The sequence below is a fragment of the Balaenoptera physalus genome, assembly GCF_965194825.1.
Source record: "Balaenoptera physalus genome assembly, chromosome: 16".
Classification (NCBI taxonomy): Eukaryota; Metazoa; Chordata; class Mammalia; order Artiodactyla; family Balaenopteridae; genus Balaenoptera; species Balaenoptera physalus.
Genome location: NC_138898.1, coordinates 84,175,974 through 84,194,179, shown reverse-complemented (window position 1 = coordinate 84,194,179; position 18,206 = coordinate 84,175,974). Strand labels below are relative to the sequence as shown.

The window sequence follows — 18,206 nt, the reverse complement described above, 5'->3', positions numbered from 1 at the left end:
TGCCTAGGTTCAAATCCCAGCTCCCTTTACCTGCTGTGTGACCTTGGAAAGTTACTCAACCTCTCTGGGCATCACTTCTCTTGTTAATGTAGCCACCTTAGAGGACTGTGATGAGGATAAAAGGGAATATGTGTGCAAAATGCCTAGGAGGGTGTACCAGTTTCCCATGGCTGCTGTAACAAATGACTACAAGCTTAGTGACTTAAAACAACACATTTATTATCTAACAGTTCTGGAGGTCAGACTTTCTAAAATCAAGGTGTCAGCAGGGCTGCTTTCCTTCTGGAGGCTCTAGGGGAGAATACTTCCTTGCCTGACTTTCTGGAGGCTGCCTACACTCCTTGGCTTGTGGGCCCGCCCTCCCTCCCTCCCTCTTCAAGGCTTGAAATGTAGCATCTTCAGATCTCTCTGGCTCTGACCACCTCTGCCATCACAGCCACTGCTTTGATTCTGACTTTGATTCCGCTCTTCCTGCCTCCCTCTTAGGAGGACCATTGTGATTACATTAGGCCCACCCAGATAATCCAGGAGAATCTCCCCATCTTAAAATCTTTAACTTCATCATATCTACAAAGTCCCTTGGAAGGTAACATATGTACAGGTTTCAGGGATAAGGAAATGGACATTTCTGGGGGCCATTATTCTGCCTCTACTAGGAGGCCTGGGAAGTAGTGAGCGCTCAGCAAATGTGAGAGAGGGAAAAGTGCTCACGGCCTGGACAGGGGCACACAGCTTGCATACTCGGGGGATGATTTAGTCGATAGGGGTTTCCAGGGGCTGCCAGGAATAGTTGGCCCTGGTTCTTGGCTTCCCCCGGCAAAGGCTCAGCCAGCTCATCAAGGTCATTAACACCATCCACTCAGTCCCCGGGTTTTTGTTCCTTGCTGAGGGGGATGGAGTCGTGTGTCAGGAGGCCACCGGAAGGTGGGGATGACAGCCAGTTCACAGACTGGGAGGTGTATAATTGGAGCTTGAAATTCGGGGTGTGGTTAGTTTAACCCACGCTGCCAATGGGCTGATGGACTTCTGGGTGGTAGAGATGGGGCTGGGAGATACTGGTGTTTTCTCCATGTGCCCGTCATCCTTCCCTTCCCACTCACTGCCACCCCGCTTCGGGCCCTTGTCCCTTCTGCTGCCAAAGCGTCCCGAGCAGTCCCTGCTGCCACATCTTTCCTACTTAAGTGTGGCCAGCAGCAAGGACATCACCAGGACCCCTCCCCAGGCTCCTGGGCCACAATCTGTATGTTAACAAGCCCCCTCCTAGGATCGTGTCACCAGCCTGCTCAGCGCCTTTACCCTCCCTGTTGCCACCACCCACAGGACAAGGTCCGAGCTCTGCAGCCTGCATTCAAGAGCCCCACCCCCCAACCCCAAATGGCCTCACTCCCCTCATCGTGAGAACACTGGCTATTCCTCAAACCCTCTCGAGCCCATTCTCCTAAGCCTAGCCTGATTCTGCTGCCTGCCTGCCTGCCTGCCGTGACCACACTGCCCTGCCGGCCGGCTGGAATCCTACCCCTCCTGCAGGGCCAGCTCAAATGCCATCTCCTCCTCCTCCCTCCTGGCTATCTTGATGGGGCAGTCTTCTCTGATCCTGGCCTCTGCCAAGATGTCCAGAAGTAACCTAGTCCTCTTCTGAGTCCTGTGGTACTTGATCTGCATTTTTCTGATTCTCTCGTCCGTCCCTGACTTATCTGTAAGCCCTGAAAGGCAGGAGGCTTATATAGTGAAAAGAGCTCTGGGGCAGCCAGTGTCCAAAGTGTGGTCACTGACTACCCCAATCCCCCTCAGCATAATCTGGAGGAATCTGGAATATTATAGGTTCTTGGTCCTTCCTCTCAAGACTGCTAGATCAGAACTTCTGAGGGGTGGGCACAGGAACCTGCATTTAAAAAAATGTTTTTAAAAATTGAAGTATAATTGATTTACAATGTTGTGTTAGTTACTGCTGTACAGCAAAGTGATTCAGTTATACATATGTATACTTTCTTTTTTTAAAATATTCTTTTCCATTATGGTTTATCATAAGACATTGAATATAGTTCTCTGTGCTATACAGTAGGACCTTGTTGTTTATCCATTCTATACATAAAAGCTTACATCTGCTAACTTCAACCTCCCACTCCATCCCTCCCCCAACCCCTCCCCTTTGGCAACCACCAGTCTGTTCTGTTTGTGATTCTGTTTCTGTTTCATAGATACGTTCATTTGTGTCATATTTTAGATTCCACATATACGTGATATCACACGGTATTTATCCTTCTCTTACTTCACTTAGTATGATAATCTCTAGGTCCATCCATGATGCTGCAAATGGCATTATTTTGTTCTCTTTTATGGCTGAGTAGTATTCCATTGTATATATGTACCAAATCTTTATCCATTCCTCTGTTGATGGACATTTAGGCTGTTTCCATGTCTTGGCTATTGTGAATAGTGCTGCTATGAACACAGGGGTGCATGTATCTTTTGAAACTATAGTTTTGTCTGGATATATCCCAGGAGAGGGATCGCTGGATCATACGGTCATTCTATTTTTAGTTTTCTGAGGAACCGCCATACTGTTTTCCACAGTGGCTGCACCAACTTACATTCCCACCAACAGTGTAGGAGGGGGCTGCATTTTAAGCAAACCCCTTGGACGGGCCTTATGTGGTAACCACTGGTGTACGGAGACCGGCACCGACCTGACCACCCTAAACCAAGACCACTTGCGGAGTCATCACACTAGGTCCTGCCTGTCAGGGTTGTGACAAGGACGCCAGGAAGCAGCAAATGCACCCCAGAGCCGGCACAGTGCCTCACGTACAGAACCTCCAGGAGGCATTAGTCCGACAGCACCGTGCCGTTCAGAGCCATGGTCTTCATAGTAGAGAAAACCTAAACCACCTAATGATCCAACAGTGGAATACGTTTTATAGCACATTCACCCTAAGGATCATCCAGCTACTAAACAATCGATATGGGAAGACACGGATACACTTAAAAGAATTGTGCGCGTGTGGTAGAGAATCTCCAGAGTTGGCTCCCAAAGGACCCTTGAGGCCCCTCCCACCATGGACCTGGGCTTACCTGGTGACTTGCTTTAGCCACGAGGATCTGGCAACAGTGATGCTGTGCCGGTTCTGAGCCTAAGCTTTAACGCCTGGCAGCTTCTGCTTTTGCACTTTTGGGAACCCCAGGCCATCAAGTAAGAAATCTGTGCGCCCTGTTGTAGGGGCCTCGTGGAGCCCAGCTGTCCCACCGTCCCCTCAACAGCAGTCATGCGCCGGAGCCGTCATCTTGAACGTGCCTGACTGGCCAGCCCCCCACACCTGGAGGAGCAGAACCTTCCAGCGGAACCCTGCCAACCACAGAATCGTGAGACGTAATAAAACATTGGCTTAAAAGCAACTGAATTGTGTGTGTTACACAGCAATAACCAGAAGGACAGGTTGCAAAATGGCACAAGAAGCTTTATCTCAACTTTTGAAATATGCAAAATTAGGAGCACAAATACTATTATCGGCGATAATTTCCTGCATTATTTGGCTACATTTTAGGTTTTAAACAACGAACATTATCACTTATATAAGAAAACAATGATGTCATACTTGATAAAATCCACTTCAGTTTTAGTTAAAAAAAAAAAAAAGCTGCAGATAAATGGGTCTCTGTCTACTGGGTGTAGCTTGATCACCACCTGCCCTTTCACTGGAAGGTCATCACCTGTTGTCAGAAAGTTCTTTCTTGGGTATTGAGCTCTCAGTTTCCACTTCAGAGGCCACGGCTTCTGGGGAGCAAACTGTACCCGAAGGGAATCAGGTCTCCCTTTAATTCCCCACGTGTATCCTAAGCCCAGCTAATGCAACGAAGTCCCTTCTGGCCACTGATGAAGACACGAAGCCACCTCCCCTGTGTCCTCAGCCCTGCGGCTGCAGCTGGTGTTTTGGTTTGGTTGTTCCTGCCCCTGCCCAGCCCTCCTCACAATTCTGGCTTTGACTAGTCATTGCCACTGAGTATCAGGGCTCGATCAGAAGAAGACGAAATCCAGCCAGTGGTGCTGTTTGCTTGGCCAGGAAAACCACACAGAAAGACCCCGGGACAGAAGACAGCAGCCCAGCGTCGGCCACTGAGCTGCCACCCGCCCAGGCGCGAGGACACCGAGGAATCAGACCCAAGCTGGCCCTTCCTTCAGCTCACACACCTGAGGGACACGATGGTGCAAAGAGCAGGGCTGGGAGAAGCACTTACTGATGAAGATTACAGACTTGAAGCTACGGATGAGACCATGACGTTTCAGTCTACTTTTTAAATAACCCCTAGTTCTGACTCGGGGGGAAGAGATGCCCGACACACACTCTGCAGTCAGTTCCAACGGGGTTCTGAAAGCGCAGTATTTAATTGGAGACCTTGAAAAAAGAAAATCAAAGCCTGCTTTTATTGATGCACCGACAGACTGACCCGAGATTTGGAAGGGGTAGTTCGTTAATACAATACTCATCATCAAAGCAAATTGAAAAGACAACGGTGTCTGAAGTGGCTTTACGGTGACATGACGCCTTAGTAAGTTACGGAAACGGCCTGCTCGTTAACCACCTTCTCACTTCATGTTCTTCACAAACTCCTCTCCTTTCTTGATGGAGGCTTTCAGCTCAGGAGTGGCCTCGGCGATCATCTTCTCTTCGAAAGGGGAGATTTTGCCAATGCCTAGATTCTTCTCGATGCCCTTTTTCTGAAGGAGAGAGGGGAGGTGGTAAGATTTTACAAGAAAGTTTCCATGAATGGGTTTGTTACAGAAAATCCCGCTTGTAACTTCATCAGCCCTGCCTCGCCTGTCTAACCGGTGGCTTCTGGGCAGCCTGCTGAGGGAGCCGCACACCCCGGGGACGGGGCAGGACGGGGCAGGACGGGGCAGGATGGGGCAGGATGGGAGTGAGCCGTGCCAGGAGCTCAGCTTCTGTCATTCAGCCCTGGGCTGGGAGCCGGGCTCTGGCACTCACTGTGTGTGCACCTGTCACGCACCCACCAAGTTTGTTTCCTTATCGACCCCGCAGGAGGCTGTGAGGACCAATGTAGGCTGCTTGGCACACGAAGAACTCAATAATTAGCAGCGCCTGAGTTATTCTCCCTGACACAGAGTGTACTTTTGGGATCTAGTTTTTTTCCCAAGTTGGTGAAGGACTGAAGAAACACTTTAATAGCCACCTGAATCCAACGTAATTAAGGAGATACAGGTCGGACGTTAGGAAAACAGCAGGCTGGCGTCCAGGCCGCCTCCTCGGAGCCTCCCTGACCGGGACCGTCAGCCTCGGGGGCCTCTCCTGCAGGCCGCACCAGGCTGCACACACCTGCACTCAGCTGCTTCTGGAGCTAACCACAGTTAGTTCTGGAGACTAGTGTCGGTCTCAGGGATCTTGGACACCAGGGTGTCTGTGGGAAGGGCTTCTTTCTGGGCATGAGAGGAAGGCGAGCACACATTTGCCTGATTCCAGCAGGTGCCCACAGCTAAGACGTGGAAACCTGCTCACTGAAGACTCGGGAGGAGTCAAGCAGACCAGAGGGCTGCCCAAAACCAGCCTGGCTGAAGCCAGCAAGGTGAAGAGAAGGGCCCCGTCCCAGCGCATTTCAAGAAGGAAAACCAGTGGGACGAGGAGCAGGACCCAGGAATGCCTGAACTGGAAAGCCTACCAACTGCACACGCCTCGGCAGGCCCTGAGGTCAGAATGAGAACCAACAAGCACAGCCTGGTGCGGGGAAGCCTCTTCTGTGAGGGCTGTCCGTGGGCCGCCTTGGGACACAACGAGGGTCTCATCGGGGAGCATACCCAGGCGGCTGCTGCTGACCAGCTGCTGGAGCCGTGAGATTCCCGTCAGCCCCACAGACTGAGGTTTCTCCCTGCTCCTGATTCTGTGATGCTTCTACCCTCAAATATCCAAGCACAGGCCAGGCGGTGAGATGCAGTTACTGCACAAGGAAATCTGAATCATGGAGCAAACGCACGGAGCACAGCTGCTGAGTCTCAGCTACAGAAAATGCTCCTCCTTCCGGCCAAGACCCGGCCTCCAGGATACATACCCCCAGCAGCAATGGTGTGGAGAAATACGGACAGTCCGTTTCCTGGGACTTAATGAAGGAACATTCGATAACTCCTTCCTTTCCGTTCATCGCATCCACGAGGGAGAAGACAAACCGGGCTCCAGCGTACGCCATGGATAGGGTGGCAGAGCCTAGGAGGACAAAGGCAGGTCAGCCAAGCTAGCGCGGCGACCGTAAGATCCAGGTGAGCTTCCCCGCCAGCTAAAACCCCATCTGCATAACCTCCAGCTTTCCAGTCTCATCAGGAATTTAGGTCAGTATCCCTTGAAATGACAGACCAGCAAATGGCATGGAATTAGCTCTGCTGACCTCAAACACTACTCCACGCCCCCCAGCAAGCTGCGCTGCCCTCTGACTGGGGGGCTGCTTATCAAGCAGATGGACGTGAAACTTAGAAAAGGACCCGCTCCTTGCTGGGCCCTCATGAGTCTTCGGCTCTGCCTCTAAAAGCCCGGGGCTGCCCGAGAGCCTACCTGCTCCGGCCTTAGCCTTGACCACCTCCGTGCCGGCCTCCTGGATCCGCCCGATGAGGGTGGTCAGCTGGTCCTGGGGGAAGTCCACCTTGGGGGTGCACTGCAAGTGGAAGTCACGGGGATCATGTGAGCAGGGCCAGGCTCCGGTCACCTCCCAGCCCCACGCCCGGCGAGCCCCGGCATTGCTGCCACGTGGGAGATCAAGACCTTTTCTTTGAAGAAAAAGCCAACTTTGTTGGGAGGTGTAGCGAGTTCTCTACTCATTTTAAAAAAACTTTCTCTATTTTGGACTAATTTTAGACTTAGAGAAACGTTGTAAAAATAGCAGAAAGATTTTCCTCACCCGGCTTACCCTGGTAACATTTTACATAACCATAGTGCAATTATGAAGAACAGGAAATTAACTAAACCACAGACCTTATTCAACTGTCACCGACTGTTCCACTACCGTCCCTTCTGTTCAGGGTCCTGCCCAGGACCCACCAGCACCCAGGGATCTCGCCTTTGACTGCTTCCGCAGTCCTCCCCTGGCTTTCAGGACATCTGTCAAGGGTACTGAATGCTCGCTTTGTAGGATGTCCACCAACTTAGATTTAAAAGGTGCTTCCTCAGTATTTTCTCCTGAGGTTATGAGGTGATTTATCTTATTCTCAGTGGTGTTTACCTTGTCTCTCCTCATTTTTAAACAAAGCAGCTTTGCCTGCTCTGACCTAATCAGGAAGGCAGTGATGTTTCCACCGGCAGTTTTCACTGTGTAGGAACTGGCCGTTTTGAACACCTTCTGACCACACTCACTCCCACAGCTGTGGACGCTGACCACAGCCCCACAGCAGGAATCCCTTCAAAATAACAACAGACGGTGAGAGCCTTGTCAGCCTGCTCCGAGGGCCCCAAAGTGAACCTCTGAATGGTGCTCGTGGTCTTGAGGCTTCCGGGCAGGGTGACACACACACCTGAGAGATCAGGGGGATGATGGTCTTCCCAGCATGGCCGCCAATGACAGGAACGTTGACGCGAGCCGGGTCCAAACCCTGGTCACCAAAAGTGTAAAGCTTGATTAACTTTTAACAAGCACTTTGAGTGTAAAACATGTCATATGCACCTAAAGCACCAATACCGGAAAAATCCACAGAACCCGCAACAAAACCAGGCAAGAGGCCGCCTGACTCCAGCCGTGCTCACGTGTCCCACTAGGCCCCCCTGCACGGCCTAACGTCAGTTTCGACACATGCAGTGAGTAACTCGGTGTCTGGTGAGGTCACTCTGAGGCTTTCCCTTCACAATGTGCTGAAAACTGCCTTCTTGAAGGGTCCCAACTGGTCCCCATCAGTCCGATAGCTTCTTGGAATCAGAGGATGACAATCCTCTTTCCCACACCTGATGTCATCCCCACGCATTAGCTCAGACTTATGTACCTACACTTCGTTACAGAGGACAAATCCCTCGTATCAGAGCAAGATTCCAGAACACCCAGGGGTGAGAAGGCTGTCAACTCAAACAGTGATTCGAACAGAAAGAAGGAAACCAAGTTGAAAGGGGTCACAACGCCACGGTTCATTAAGCGGGGCTTGCTGGGACGGCTGATTCATCTGTTAAACCGGAGGCACGATGCCCCCAAGAATCTGCGAACCAGGTATTTCTTTTTTTTTTTTTTTTTGCAATGTCTGAAACATTTATATTAACATATTTCCATACATATTTCCATACAAATACAAATATAAGATTTTTAGAAATTTCATGTAATGTCTGAAACATTTATATTAACATATTTCCATACAAATAACCCAATGAAATTTTAGTATTAGTTGTTTTGTTTGTTTTTTTTATACTGCAGGTTCTTATTAGGCATCAATTTTATACACATCAGTGTATACATGTCAATCCCAATCGCCCAATTCAGCACACCACCATCCCCACCTCACTGCAGTTTTCCCCCCTTGGTGTCCATATGTCCATTCTCTACATCTGTCGAACCAGGTATTTCTTAACACAGTCAAAAAAAGAAGCTGGTGGGAGTAACGGGAGGGGGTGAGCAGCCCCAAAATGCTGCCACCTTCCCCAAATGCTGCAGCTGCTAGAGAGAGACACCGTAAGTTAGGAACCAGCCTTGCCTAGGTTGGGGAGCCCAGCCACAAGGGTGGGCAGACCCAGCAGCACAGAGTTAATGGACACGCACGGCAGTGTCTACAGGCCAGGGCACCATGCCGGTCACCAGGGACACAGGCACGAACAGAAAGGGCCCCTGCTTTTGAGAAGCTCATTGTCCAAAATGAGACAGATACAAACAGACACTCCAATGCGATGGGTGAAGCCAGCACAGGGTGGCTCTGTAAGGCACCTGGGAGAAGGCCTCCCGGGGCAGACCTAACTTCATCTGGGAAGGAGCAGGACTCCAGCAAGGGAAGCGTATTCTAGGCAAAAGGAGCAGAAAGAACAAAGACCTGGGGGTTCACAGAACATGTCCCATCAGCAGAGCATGAAGTGCAAAGGGCAAGCCCAGTGGAAGGCGGGGATGGAGACGGCCGAGGGGGGAGCCAGAGGCTGCGAGGTTAAGGGCAGCCTTTCATTCTCCATGCAATTCAGGAACTTTTCAGAATGCCAGGCAGCCTGAGGTAAAGGGCGCATTCCTTAAGTGACGCATCCGGCGCTAGATTCTCCGGCCAGGGCGGAGACATGCTTCCCCGCGTCACGTGGCAAAGCTTCGAGGCCAAGCCCCCACGGTCTGACAGAACTCTCTGTGGGACCACAGCGGCCACGTGGGGCTCTGGAGCATCTCAAGTGTGGCTAGTGCAACAGAGGACCACAGTTTCTAATTTAATTATAATTAATTCAAATAGCCACAGGTATCTACTGTTGCAGCAGGATTAGGGGCCCCGGGGAAACGTGTGCTTCCCCCGGAGCTGGCAGCACCACAGGAGCCCTATGAGAACGAGCACTGCTGCTTCCAGGAACCGGGGGTGTATGCCTCGGGAAGCCGGAACCCCCGCCTCCCGGCCTGGGCGCGTTCAAACTCGGCTTCACCGAGCCCCGCTCCGCAAAACCTTTCCTGACTCAAAGACAACCACACTCTAAACACACGTGCGCTGAAATGGTGATTCAGTTGTCTCTGGAATTAAAGTGTCTCTTTCCGCTTCACTCACAGAGCTCCCAGGCCCCGGGGCCACATCTCAGGGATCTGACCCCACTCGGAGAGCAGATCCTGAGGAACACAGCAGAGCATGAATCACAGCGGGGCACCGTACCGTCCACACCCTAGAAGAGAAGTGCTGGGCGCAGGGGAGGAAGAGGAAGGTCAACGGTCCTGTGTGCGCCCTTCTCACTAAGCTGTGTGCACGACAATTATTCCTGACTTGGGAGGACCCCCTCCCCCATAAGTTCACGAAAAATGGCCTGAAGCTCAGGAGGGACATGTATTTGGGCCAGAGGAAGTGGTTCTGCTGGGCCCATAACCCAACAGACTAGACAGCGAGTTGTGAAAGGTACCGAGGACTCCAGACCTGGCGCTGGTGCCAAACCCCCCCCGGGACGAGCCTGGCGGCTCAGGAAGAAGCAGGCAGCCAGCGGGAGCAGAACCGAGGTAAGTCACTGCAGGTACCCAGGAAGGGAGTCAGAACACAGACCAGGGACAAGAATTCTGACGTGATTTCAGGGACTTTCCCAAGTTCTTCACATTTGCTGATTTTATCGTTTGTCTAATGATTAGCAGGTAAAACCTGTTAGGACCAGTTTTCAGAGCCGAGCCGATGAACACGAAGAGCACAACCCAGCCTAGCCAGTGAGAAACCCAGGGAAAGCCGAACCCTTGATGCAGCGGGGAGAAGAGCGAGCTGGTCAACACGGAAGCTGGCCGGTTTCAGCCTGCAGGGGCCTGCGTCTGCGTTCCCCAAGAAAACGCGCAAGCTGCTTCCCACCAAGGAGGCGAGCTATAAAGACATTTAAACCCTCCAGTTACACGTGACCTGTAAGGGCCCCGGTGTCTTCCATGCCCGTAAATGAGCCAAGAATAGCCAGAGAGGTTCAGAAAGGTAACTTGAAAGATGCCCGATGCAGCTCTTACCTTCAGTTCTGCAACAAAAGTGTTGGCTCGGACGATGTCCAGGGTTGTCACCCCAAATATTTTATTGGGGTTGTATACTCCGTGTTTCTTGAAAACTTCTGCTGTGATTGGGATGGTGGAGTTAACCTAGTAAATCCAAGAGAGAGGGGCACAATTTGCCTGCGTTCTGAGAGCAGAGCCATGAGACAGAAGGAAAAATCTTCTCGTCAGACCATTAACAAGCCCTAAGCTGTCACATTAAATTGCCCTGATAAGCGACCTTCACGATGGAAGGCCCCCTACTCTAAAAGACTGCTTCTTTTCCCCGCCATGAGAAAGAAGAAACCATTCACTGAGGGAGGCACTCTTCCCCTTGGTGGCCTCTGAGCCCAAAGTTCAAACATGCACATGACCCTTCAACTATCAACTTAAAAATGTGATGAAGGCTCCACAAGGCACCTTCTGCTCCAGCTGGGACTTAGCCCGAATGGCCATTAAAAAAAAAAAAGACAGCCTAGCAAGAAGCTACAAGCTACAAGCTCAGTCCCAGCTCTGTCACTCTGTGTCGTAACCCCGGCCAAGTTACCTCAACTCCTTAGAACTCAGTTTCTTAAAACGGGAGACAACTACCTCATGAGGTTGTTGTGAAGATTAAGTGACTTAATACATGGCAAGTGCTTAACACATTACCTGGTACACAGAAAGAATAAAAACAAGACAAAAACAGCGAGATTTATATTAGGCACCGGTTAATCAGCCCCCCAAGAACTTCTGACCAGTTGCCCCCAAGGAAAGGTGAGCTGGTTGGAAAGGGCAGGATCCTCTTCTCAGAGGCCACGGGCACAAGCTCTGCGTGTTTATCAGCGGCCACGTTCCTGAGTCAACATCAGTGTCACTGCACTTTCACCCAGATCCTTCTGGTACTTGGGAGACCAGAGTCCAGATCAACCAGGAGGGAGGACCGGAGGAGATGCTGTCAAATGCAACCTGAGGCCCTGCTAGGGCGGGCGTGGGAGCCACAGCCGACTTCTCAGGAGGGACACAGCACCCGGAGTTTCTGAACTGGAGAACTAGCTTCCTGCAAAAACCAGCAAGCAGGGCCTGGGGGGCTGCGTACGGGATCATGTGTGAGGGTGAGGAGGGAGGGGACGCCAGGAAGCAGGAATTGCAAACCCCAAGTAGAACACAGTAAAAGGAGGTAACAGGCTACCACAATCAGGGCTGAAGCAGCCTCAGGAATGGGCTTATTTTCCAGGTGGAAAAACTAAGATACCGAGAGGGGAAGCGATCTGCCCAAAGGCACATGGTCGATGGGAAAACCAGGTTAAAACTCACTTGGTCTATGCCAGAAGGAATCCTTAGGAAATAAATCTAAGCGCCTTTTATTAGCTCATCCACTTTATCCATTTCAGCACATGAACCTGATTGTTCTCCCTCTAAGCACAGAAGCACACTTTTGCTAACTGTGGACTTTCATGAGGCATCAGCAGCCGGCACTCACCGGATTTGAAATGATGCAGATCATGGCCTCGGGGCAGTGCTGGGCACAGGCAGCAGTCAGGGTGGCCACAATTGTGGCATTGGTGTTGAACAGGTCATCCCGGGTCATGCCTGCGAACGATCCAATTCAAGGTGTTCATAAAGCACAGGACGAATTTCCAAACGTGTACCAAGTTGTGTGTGTTTGTTGTTATGGGAAATTCAAACATGAGTGAGACAGGGTCCCTGTTTCAAGTAAATCTATCTTGTAGGGAAAACGGCCCAGTGTGACAAGTGCCAAGATAGAGGTCTGTGAGGGTGGAGCGTGGGGAGGGGAATGAGGGGGGTTACACCCGAGGAGGATCACCAAGGATCAGTACAGCTTCCAAGGTGGAGGCAGGTGGAGGGAAGGGCGTTCCATGCAAAAAAAAGTGCACACAGAACACAATGAGACTGGGCGAGGGGACCCAGTGACAGGTGGAGGGCTTCATCCGTACCCCACAGGCACTGGGGAGCCTTTGGAATTTTTTCTGCAGCAGAGATCGGACCAGATCCATTTTTCATGGAAAACTACATCCTCAGCTGACTTGTGGGGAGATGCTAGGCAAGGCTTTCAACACACACCTGGTTTTCTTGGGACTCCCGCTGGAATCACCACCACATCACAGCCCTTCAGGCAGTCTGGCAGCTGCTCAGGTCCGAGGTAGCCTGGAAAAAACACCCACGTGAGCAATTTCACCACTTCCGACTTGGAGAGGTCAGCACGTCTGTGGGGACAGAGCCCGGGTAGGACGGGCCCACCTGAGTCCAAGGCCAGCCACAGGCCTCAAGACAGGCTGGAAGGCCCGCCCGTGAAGGGGTTCCTCTTCTGGAGAACTACCACTGTGGGCCTGACGACACTGGCTGGCAGGACAGTCTCTTTCACTCCACTTTCCTCCAGCCTCACTGGCCCAGCCCCGATTTGGAACAGAGTAACCGCCCAAGTTCCCACAGAATCAGCCAAGTCGGCTGCTTTTCCTTATCCAGCCCAACTCGCCAGCACTTCTAAGTGCTTCTCGGCTCCCAGTAAGGGCTGCTTATTCCACGTCACGGTCATCCTAACAAAAGCTCTGTCTCGGAGTCAGATCAGAAGGCACCGTGGAGGCCAGGAGAGAAAATCCCCGTGCTGATAAACGGGGACTAAATATCAGCATCCATTCTATTTACTCCTATCATCTGAGGAAAAGAAGGTCCACTTTCAAAGATCTCAGGGAAATCGGCCAAAATCTGCTTTGATCTGACTTCTCCCTTATTGCGGGAGCTTTTGGAAACTCAAATATACAGCCCAAAGAAAATGAGCAAACTAATTCAGAGGGACCACGGAAGGCACACGAACAAATGAGCTGACAGTCAATCTCCTGTGTTGTCTACACCAAATGAAGATACATGCAAACACCATCAAACAGTCTCACACTGACAGCAGAGACAGAAAGCAGTATAAGTTTTCTGCACAGCAATCTGATACTTTATAGTAAAAGCTTTACAATGGTCATACCTATTCATTCTACTTTTAGGATTCTTTTTTTTAAGGATTCTAAGAAACAAGATGTAAAGATAACGATGTTTACACAGCTTACCTATTTACAGTAGAGCAAAACAGGAAACAGCCCAATGGTCAACAGTGTGGGTATAATAATAAATAAGTGATAAATTATAGTACATCTTTAAAAATGATTTTACCAAGAATTTGGTGACATGGAAAAATGCTGCTATAATGTGAAGGTAAAATAAGCAGGATATATATAATTATATGTAATTATGAGTGACTTCTTGGATGACATACCTAGATTTCCCTTGGATTTTCCTAAGGTGGCCATGTTTTGAGGAAGCTGGCAAAGGAAACCCTGGGGTGGAGGGATGGCCCGGGGTGGGGAGCAACTGGCAGCATTTCTTACTGCCCCCGCACCCCTGCAGGAGGCTGCCTCTTCCCCATCCTCATATTACTTGTTAAATTATAAAAAATTAAAAATGGGAAGATGAGAGCACCGTTGTTATTCTCAAAAACACTATTTAAATTTTTGTAGACTCAAGTCAAAAAAGGTGCAATAATTTATAAAATTTAATTGTAAAATGAACATGGAAACCCCAAGTCTCTGAACACCTAGTTTCACTTAAGAATCTCACTCTAAACCTGAATCCTGGCCTACGGGGGAGGAGAGATGTAAGTTCTCCAGGGTCGGCATGCTCAATACCTTTTACCGTTGCTCTGGTCTCTATGTGGCTCAGATCGGCGGCCACTCCGGGTGTATGAGCAATATCGTAGAGGGTCAGGCGGCTCACCAAGGGGCTGTTCTTCAGCAGAAGTGAAAGCGGCTGCCCGATTCCTCCGGAAGCCCCCAGCACAGCTACTTTAGCATTGTTCTAGAAAGAGGCAGAGAGAGAGGACTGTGAAGATGGAATCAGCATTAAAAGGATTCACATGGTAAACTGCAGAGTACTGCACTGGGTCTCTTATTGCAGCAGTACCAAATGAAGAGGCAATCGTATTCCTACCATTCCAAAGGTCCCCTTTCCTTCTGAAGTTCAGAGGTTTGCCTCAGGAAAATGGGGGAGAACTCATGTCTCTAGATGCTGTGACAGTCAGGGGCATACTCCTGTACCTCCGAAAGGGGAGCAAACTTCACTCAATCGCCACTTCGACTGGTAACAGAAGCCTTTCCTTCAATGTGCAGTTTTATTTTTTTTAAATAAATTTATTTATTTTGGGCTGAATTGGGTCTTTGTTGCTGCGCACGGGCTTTCTCTAGTTGCGGTGAGCGGGGGCTACTCTTTGTTGCGGTGCGCAGGCTTCTCATTGCAGTGGCTTCTCTTGTTGTGGAGCACGGGCTCTAGGCGCACGGGCTTCAGTAGTTGTGGCACGCGGGCTCAGTAGTTGTGGCTCACGGGCTCTAGAACGCAGGCTCAGTAGCTGTGGTGCACAGGCTTAGTTGCTCCACGGCATGTGGGACCTTCCTGAACCAGGGCTCGAACCTGTGTCCCCTGCACTGGCAGGCGGATTCTTAACCATTGCGAGTGAGGCTGTTTCTAACCTAAACTCACAAATGAGAAGGGGAGCCTATCCCGGCAAGCAGGCAGGGAGCTGCCAGGGAAGAAGACAAGCTGAGAGAAGAGCAGCCACAAGAACTCAAAGCACGGCGTGCAGTCCTCTAGGGCAGCCGTGTACTCTGGGTCTTTACATTATCACTGCACGCTGTGTTCCACAGCAACGGATGCTAGTAATAATGGGCTTCTGTTATCAAAAACAAAAATCAAACCAAACAAACCAAAACTCAAGCCAAAACCAAAACAACCACACACAGTGTAATCTCCTCGAGGAAACTAAAACTCTAAAAAGCATATATTACATCTAAGATTGGAATTCAGGTTTCGTTTGTTTGTTTTTAAGTTGGTGCTTTAAAGGTGGACCCTTGACTTCACAGAAAACTAGCTGGACCAACCCAGAACCTGAGGTTTGGCCATCTCACCCACCTCCAGACCTTCAATTATCACTCCCACATCCTGTCCCGAATCCTAGGAACTCTCAAATTCCAACTCCACATTCCCAGTTCTGTTAGGCAGACCACTGGTCCCACAAACCCAACTGTGTAAATAAATTTGTCCTTACTACCTCTCCCATCCCTGTTCCCAAATGGCACGTGTGTTCAACCAAATTCAAAACTTTAGAGCTATCTTCTGCTTCCTCCCTTATTGGAGACACCCAGTTAGGACACGAAAGGACTTGGCATCTCAAACATCTTCCCAACCTGCCCCTGATTTCCATCCTGATTCCATTATCTAACTTAGGTCCTCAGCTCCACCTCTCAACCACCCTTCCAAAAATTCAAAGTTTTAATCATTTCCTTGAGTAAAAATCTTGTCAAGTTCCTCATGCCCAGATTACTCGGCCTGGCTCCCAAGGCTGACCAGGGCTCCAATGTGGGGCGCATAAGACAGTTCCCTTGGTGTGCAGGATGTCAATGTCAAGGCTGTGTCTTTATTTTTATCTATCAGGTGAAGAATTAAACTCTACCAAGAAACTGACTGACCTGGTGCTCTCAACTAGGGTCCTTAAGTGAATCAGTCCTATGTGACACACAAGATGAACACAACACAGGGAGAGGGAAGAGGGGATTGCTTTCAGTGTGATGAAGTGATGTTATTGTTTGTATATTATAAGGTTTCATCAACTTAGTTAATATTTATAAAAACATAACTTGTAAGTGGTGATATCTTTACAGTGAGATGAGAAGAATCTTTGGTATTGCAGGTTAGCTCATGATCTCTTTGTAAACAAGCTGTTTCCAAACTCCATATCTTTTTCCACGTTGAGGAGTGGTTGTCAACAGCACACTGTTTAGCAACGGGGCTTTGAAAATGGATATATAGTAACACTTCCTTCACTTGTAAGTTTGCTTTTTTTAATCTGTTATGGTTTTTAAATTTCTGTTTTTTGTGTCATACATATTAGTACCTTAGTACATACGGAGAGACATAAATACACTGAGGTTGAAGTCTCCCTAGGCCAATGTACCATCTGGCTCAAGCTCATCTTTCTGACTTATACACTTATATACTTCAACAACTCCACCTGTACGTCCAATAGGCATTTTAAACTCAACATATCCAAATCTGAGCTCCTGATACCCACCCCACTACAATCACTCTCTTCTAGCAGTATTTCCCACCTCAGCAAATCTCAGCTCCAAAACCCAAAGCCTTGGTTTTCTCCATGTTCCTCTTTCTCTCCATACACCTCATGAAATCGTTATCAGCAAATCCCAGTCTTACCTGCAGTTAATCCCCCTTCCCCCACTACTCAGCATCAATCTTTATCACCTCCACCTGTCCTAAGTTTGTTTACTCACTGTTGGCTCAAGTGCCACTTCTCACTCATCCTGGTATCACCTGCAGCACCCAGCACAGTTCTGGGCAACACGGATACTCAAATGTACTCATTCGTATATTTATTTTTTCGAATGAACTGAATGCACAGGAAACTGATCTAAAGAACAAAAGCTAAGTAAGAAATGTGGAACCTCATTTAATAATCACCTCCCTTTTGGGGTGTGGTACTCTAAGAGGCAATGTGGGCATCTCCTGGGTTCTAACTTTGGTTGTATTAGAATCACTTGGGGAACTTGGTAAAAAACACGGAGGCCCAGGTCTTACCCTCCTTCAATGAGCCTCGGCCTCTGATCTTTACCAGCTTTCAGGTGATTCTGACACACCAGCGTTTGAGAATCGCTACCCTAGAAGACAGCTAAAAATAGCTTAGGCTTAAGTAGTCCCAGGCCAAGCCGCGCAGTTAACAACACCCGGGGGCAGGCCCAGTCCGCCCACCGCAGGAAGGAGCCTTCAAAAGGTCCTTAAGAGGAAGCAGAGTCTTCAGGTTCTTAGAGCAAAGGCTTGATGATCCAAAAAAGTCACTCACAGTGGTCAGGAGAGCTGAATTTTAATCCTCTGGCCAAAACACTGTGTAACCTTGGACCAGTGCTCTGCCCTCGGTATCTCTGCCTGTCTGCACTATGGAGTTAAAAATTACACAGTGCTTGTACGGACGCTGCAAGAACGAGGTTAGTCTCTCAAAATACTATGGAAAATAAGTTACTTTCGGCCCTAGAAACCTGGCTACTCCACCTTGAAGGAGCACAGGTCAAGAGCAGACCCTCTGGGGGACCCGGGGGCGAACTGGGAGGCTCGGAGAAGCGCCCCGGTCCTGGAGCTGGACTACTTCCCCACCCCCCCGACTCCTGGGCTTTCTCCCCCGCACCTCCTGCCCGGTATCAGGGCCGGCCCAGGACGCCACAGCCGAGGACCAGCACTGGGCGGCCCTGCGGTCCAGGCTGGCCCGGGGGTCAAGGCTGCTCGCGAGCCAGGAACACACGTGGCCTAGGTCGGGGAGCCTCCACCTGCAGGCAGCCCCTCGCAGGACCTACCTGGGCCGAGGTGCTGAAGCTGCGGCGGAGAGCGGCGCTGGCAGGCCGGGCGAGGGCGGAGAGCATGGCTGAGACGGGCGGGGCGCGGACTGGCCGGCGAAGGAGCTGGCAGCAGGACACTGTCTCCAACGACCTCCACGCTGCACCGGACCTCCCGGCTCTGCTCCGCCTGGCCTCGCGAGAGTG

At 50.2% G+C, this 18,206-nt stretch overlaps 2 protein-coding genes across 2 annotated transcripts in view; one reads left to right on the top strand and one right to left on the bottom strand.

Annotated features, from left to right (window-relative positions):
* Window positions 1–4,401: 4,401 nt before the first annotated feature.
* Window positions 4,402–18,204, bottom strand: MDH2 (malate dehydrogenase 2). Its single transcript, XM_082429596.1, has 9 exons — window positions 18,021–18,204; window positions 14,298–14,466; window positions 12,691–12,774; window positions 12,089–12,198; window positions 10,609–10,734; window positions 7,505–7,582; window positions 6,552–6,651; window positions 6,058–6,209; window positions 4,402–4,714 (listed from the first exon to the last, which is right to left on the bottom strand). Exons 1-9 carry the CDS (start codon window positions 18,084–18,086, stop codon window positions 4,583–4,585), a joined length of 1,017 nt encoding a protein of 338 aa, XP_082285722.1. The 5' UTR covers window positions 18,087–18,204; the 3' UTR covers window positions 4,402–4,582.
* STYXL1 (serine/threonine/tyrosine interacting like 1) overlaps window positions 14,473–18,206 on the top strand; it is a 62,994-nt gene continuing 59,260 nt past the window's right edge. The window contains exon 1 of the mRNA XM_082429598.1: window positions 14,473–17,657. The gene's annotated coding sequence lies outside the window, so the exon portion shown is untranslated. The remainder of the gene's footprint in view (window positions 17,658–18,206) is intronic.

Excerpts from the sequence above, each read along its gene's own strand:
- MDH2 (XM_082429596.1), bottom strand. The coding sequence starts at position 18,086 with ATGCTCTCCGCCCTCGCCCGGCCTGCCAGCGCCGCTCTCCGCCGCAGC. Across the intron at positions 14,467-18,020 it reads GCTTCAGCACCTCGGCCCAG|AACAATGCTAAAGTAGCTGT; the intron begins GTAGGTCCTGCG and ends GCCTCTTTCTAG. Across the intron at positions 10,735-12,088 it reads TCTGCATCATTTCAAATCCG|GTTAACTCCACCATCCCAAT; the intron begins GTGAGTGCCGGC and ends TGGATTTACTAG.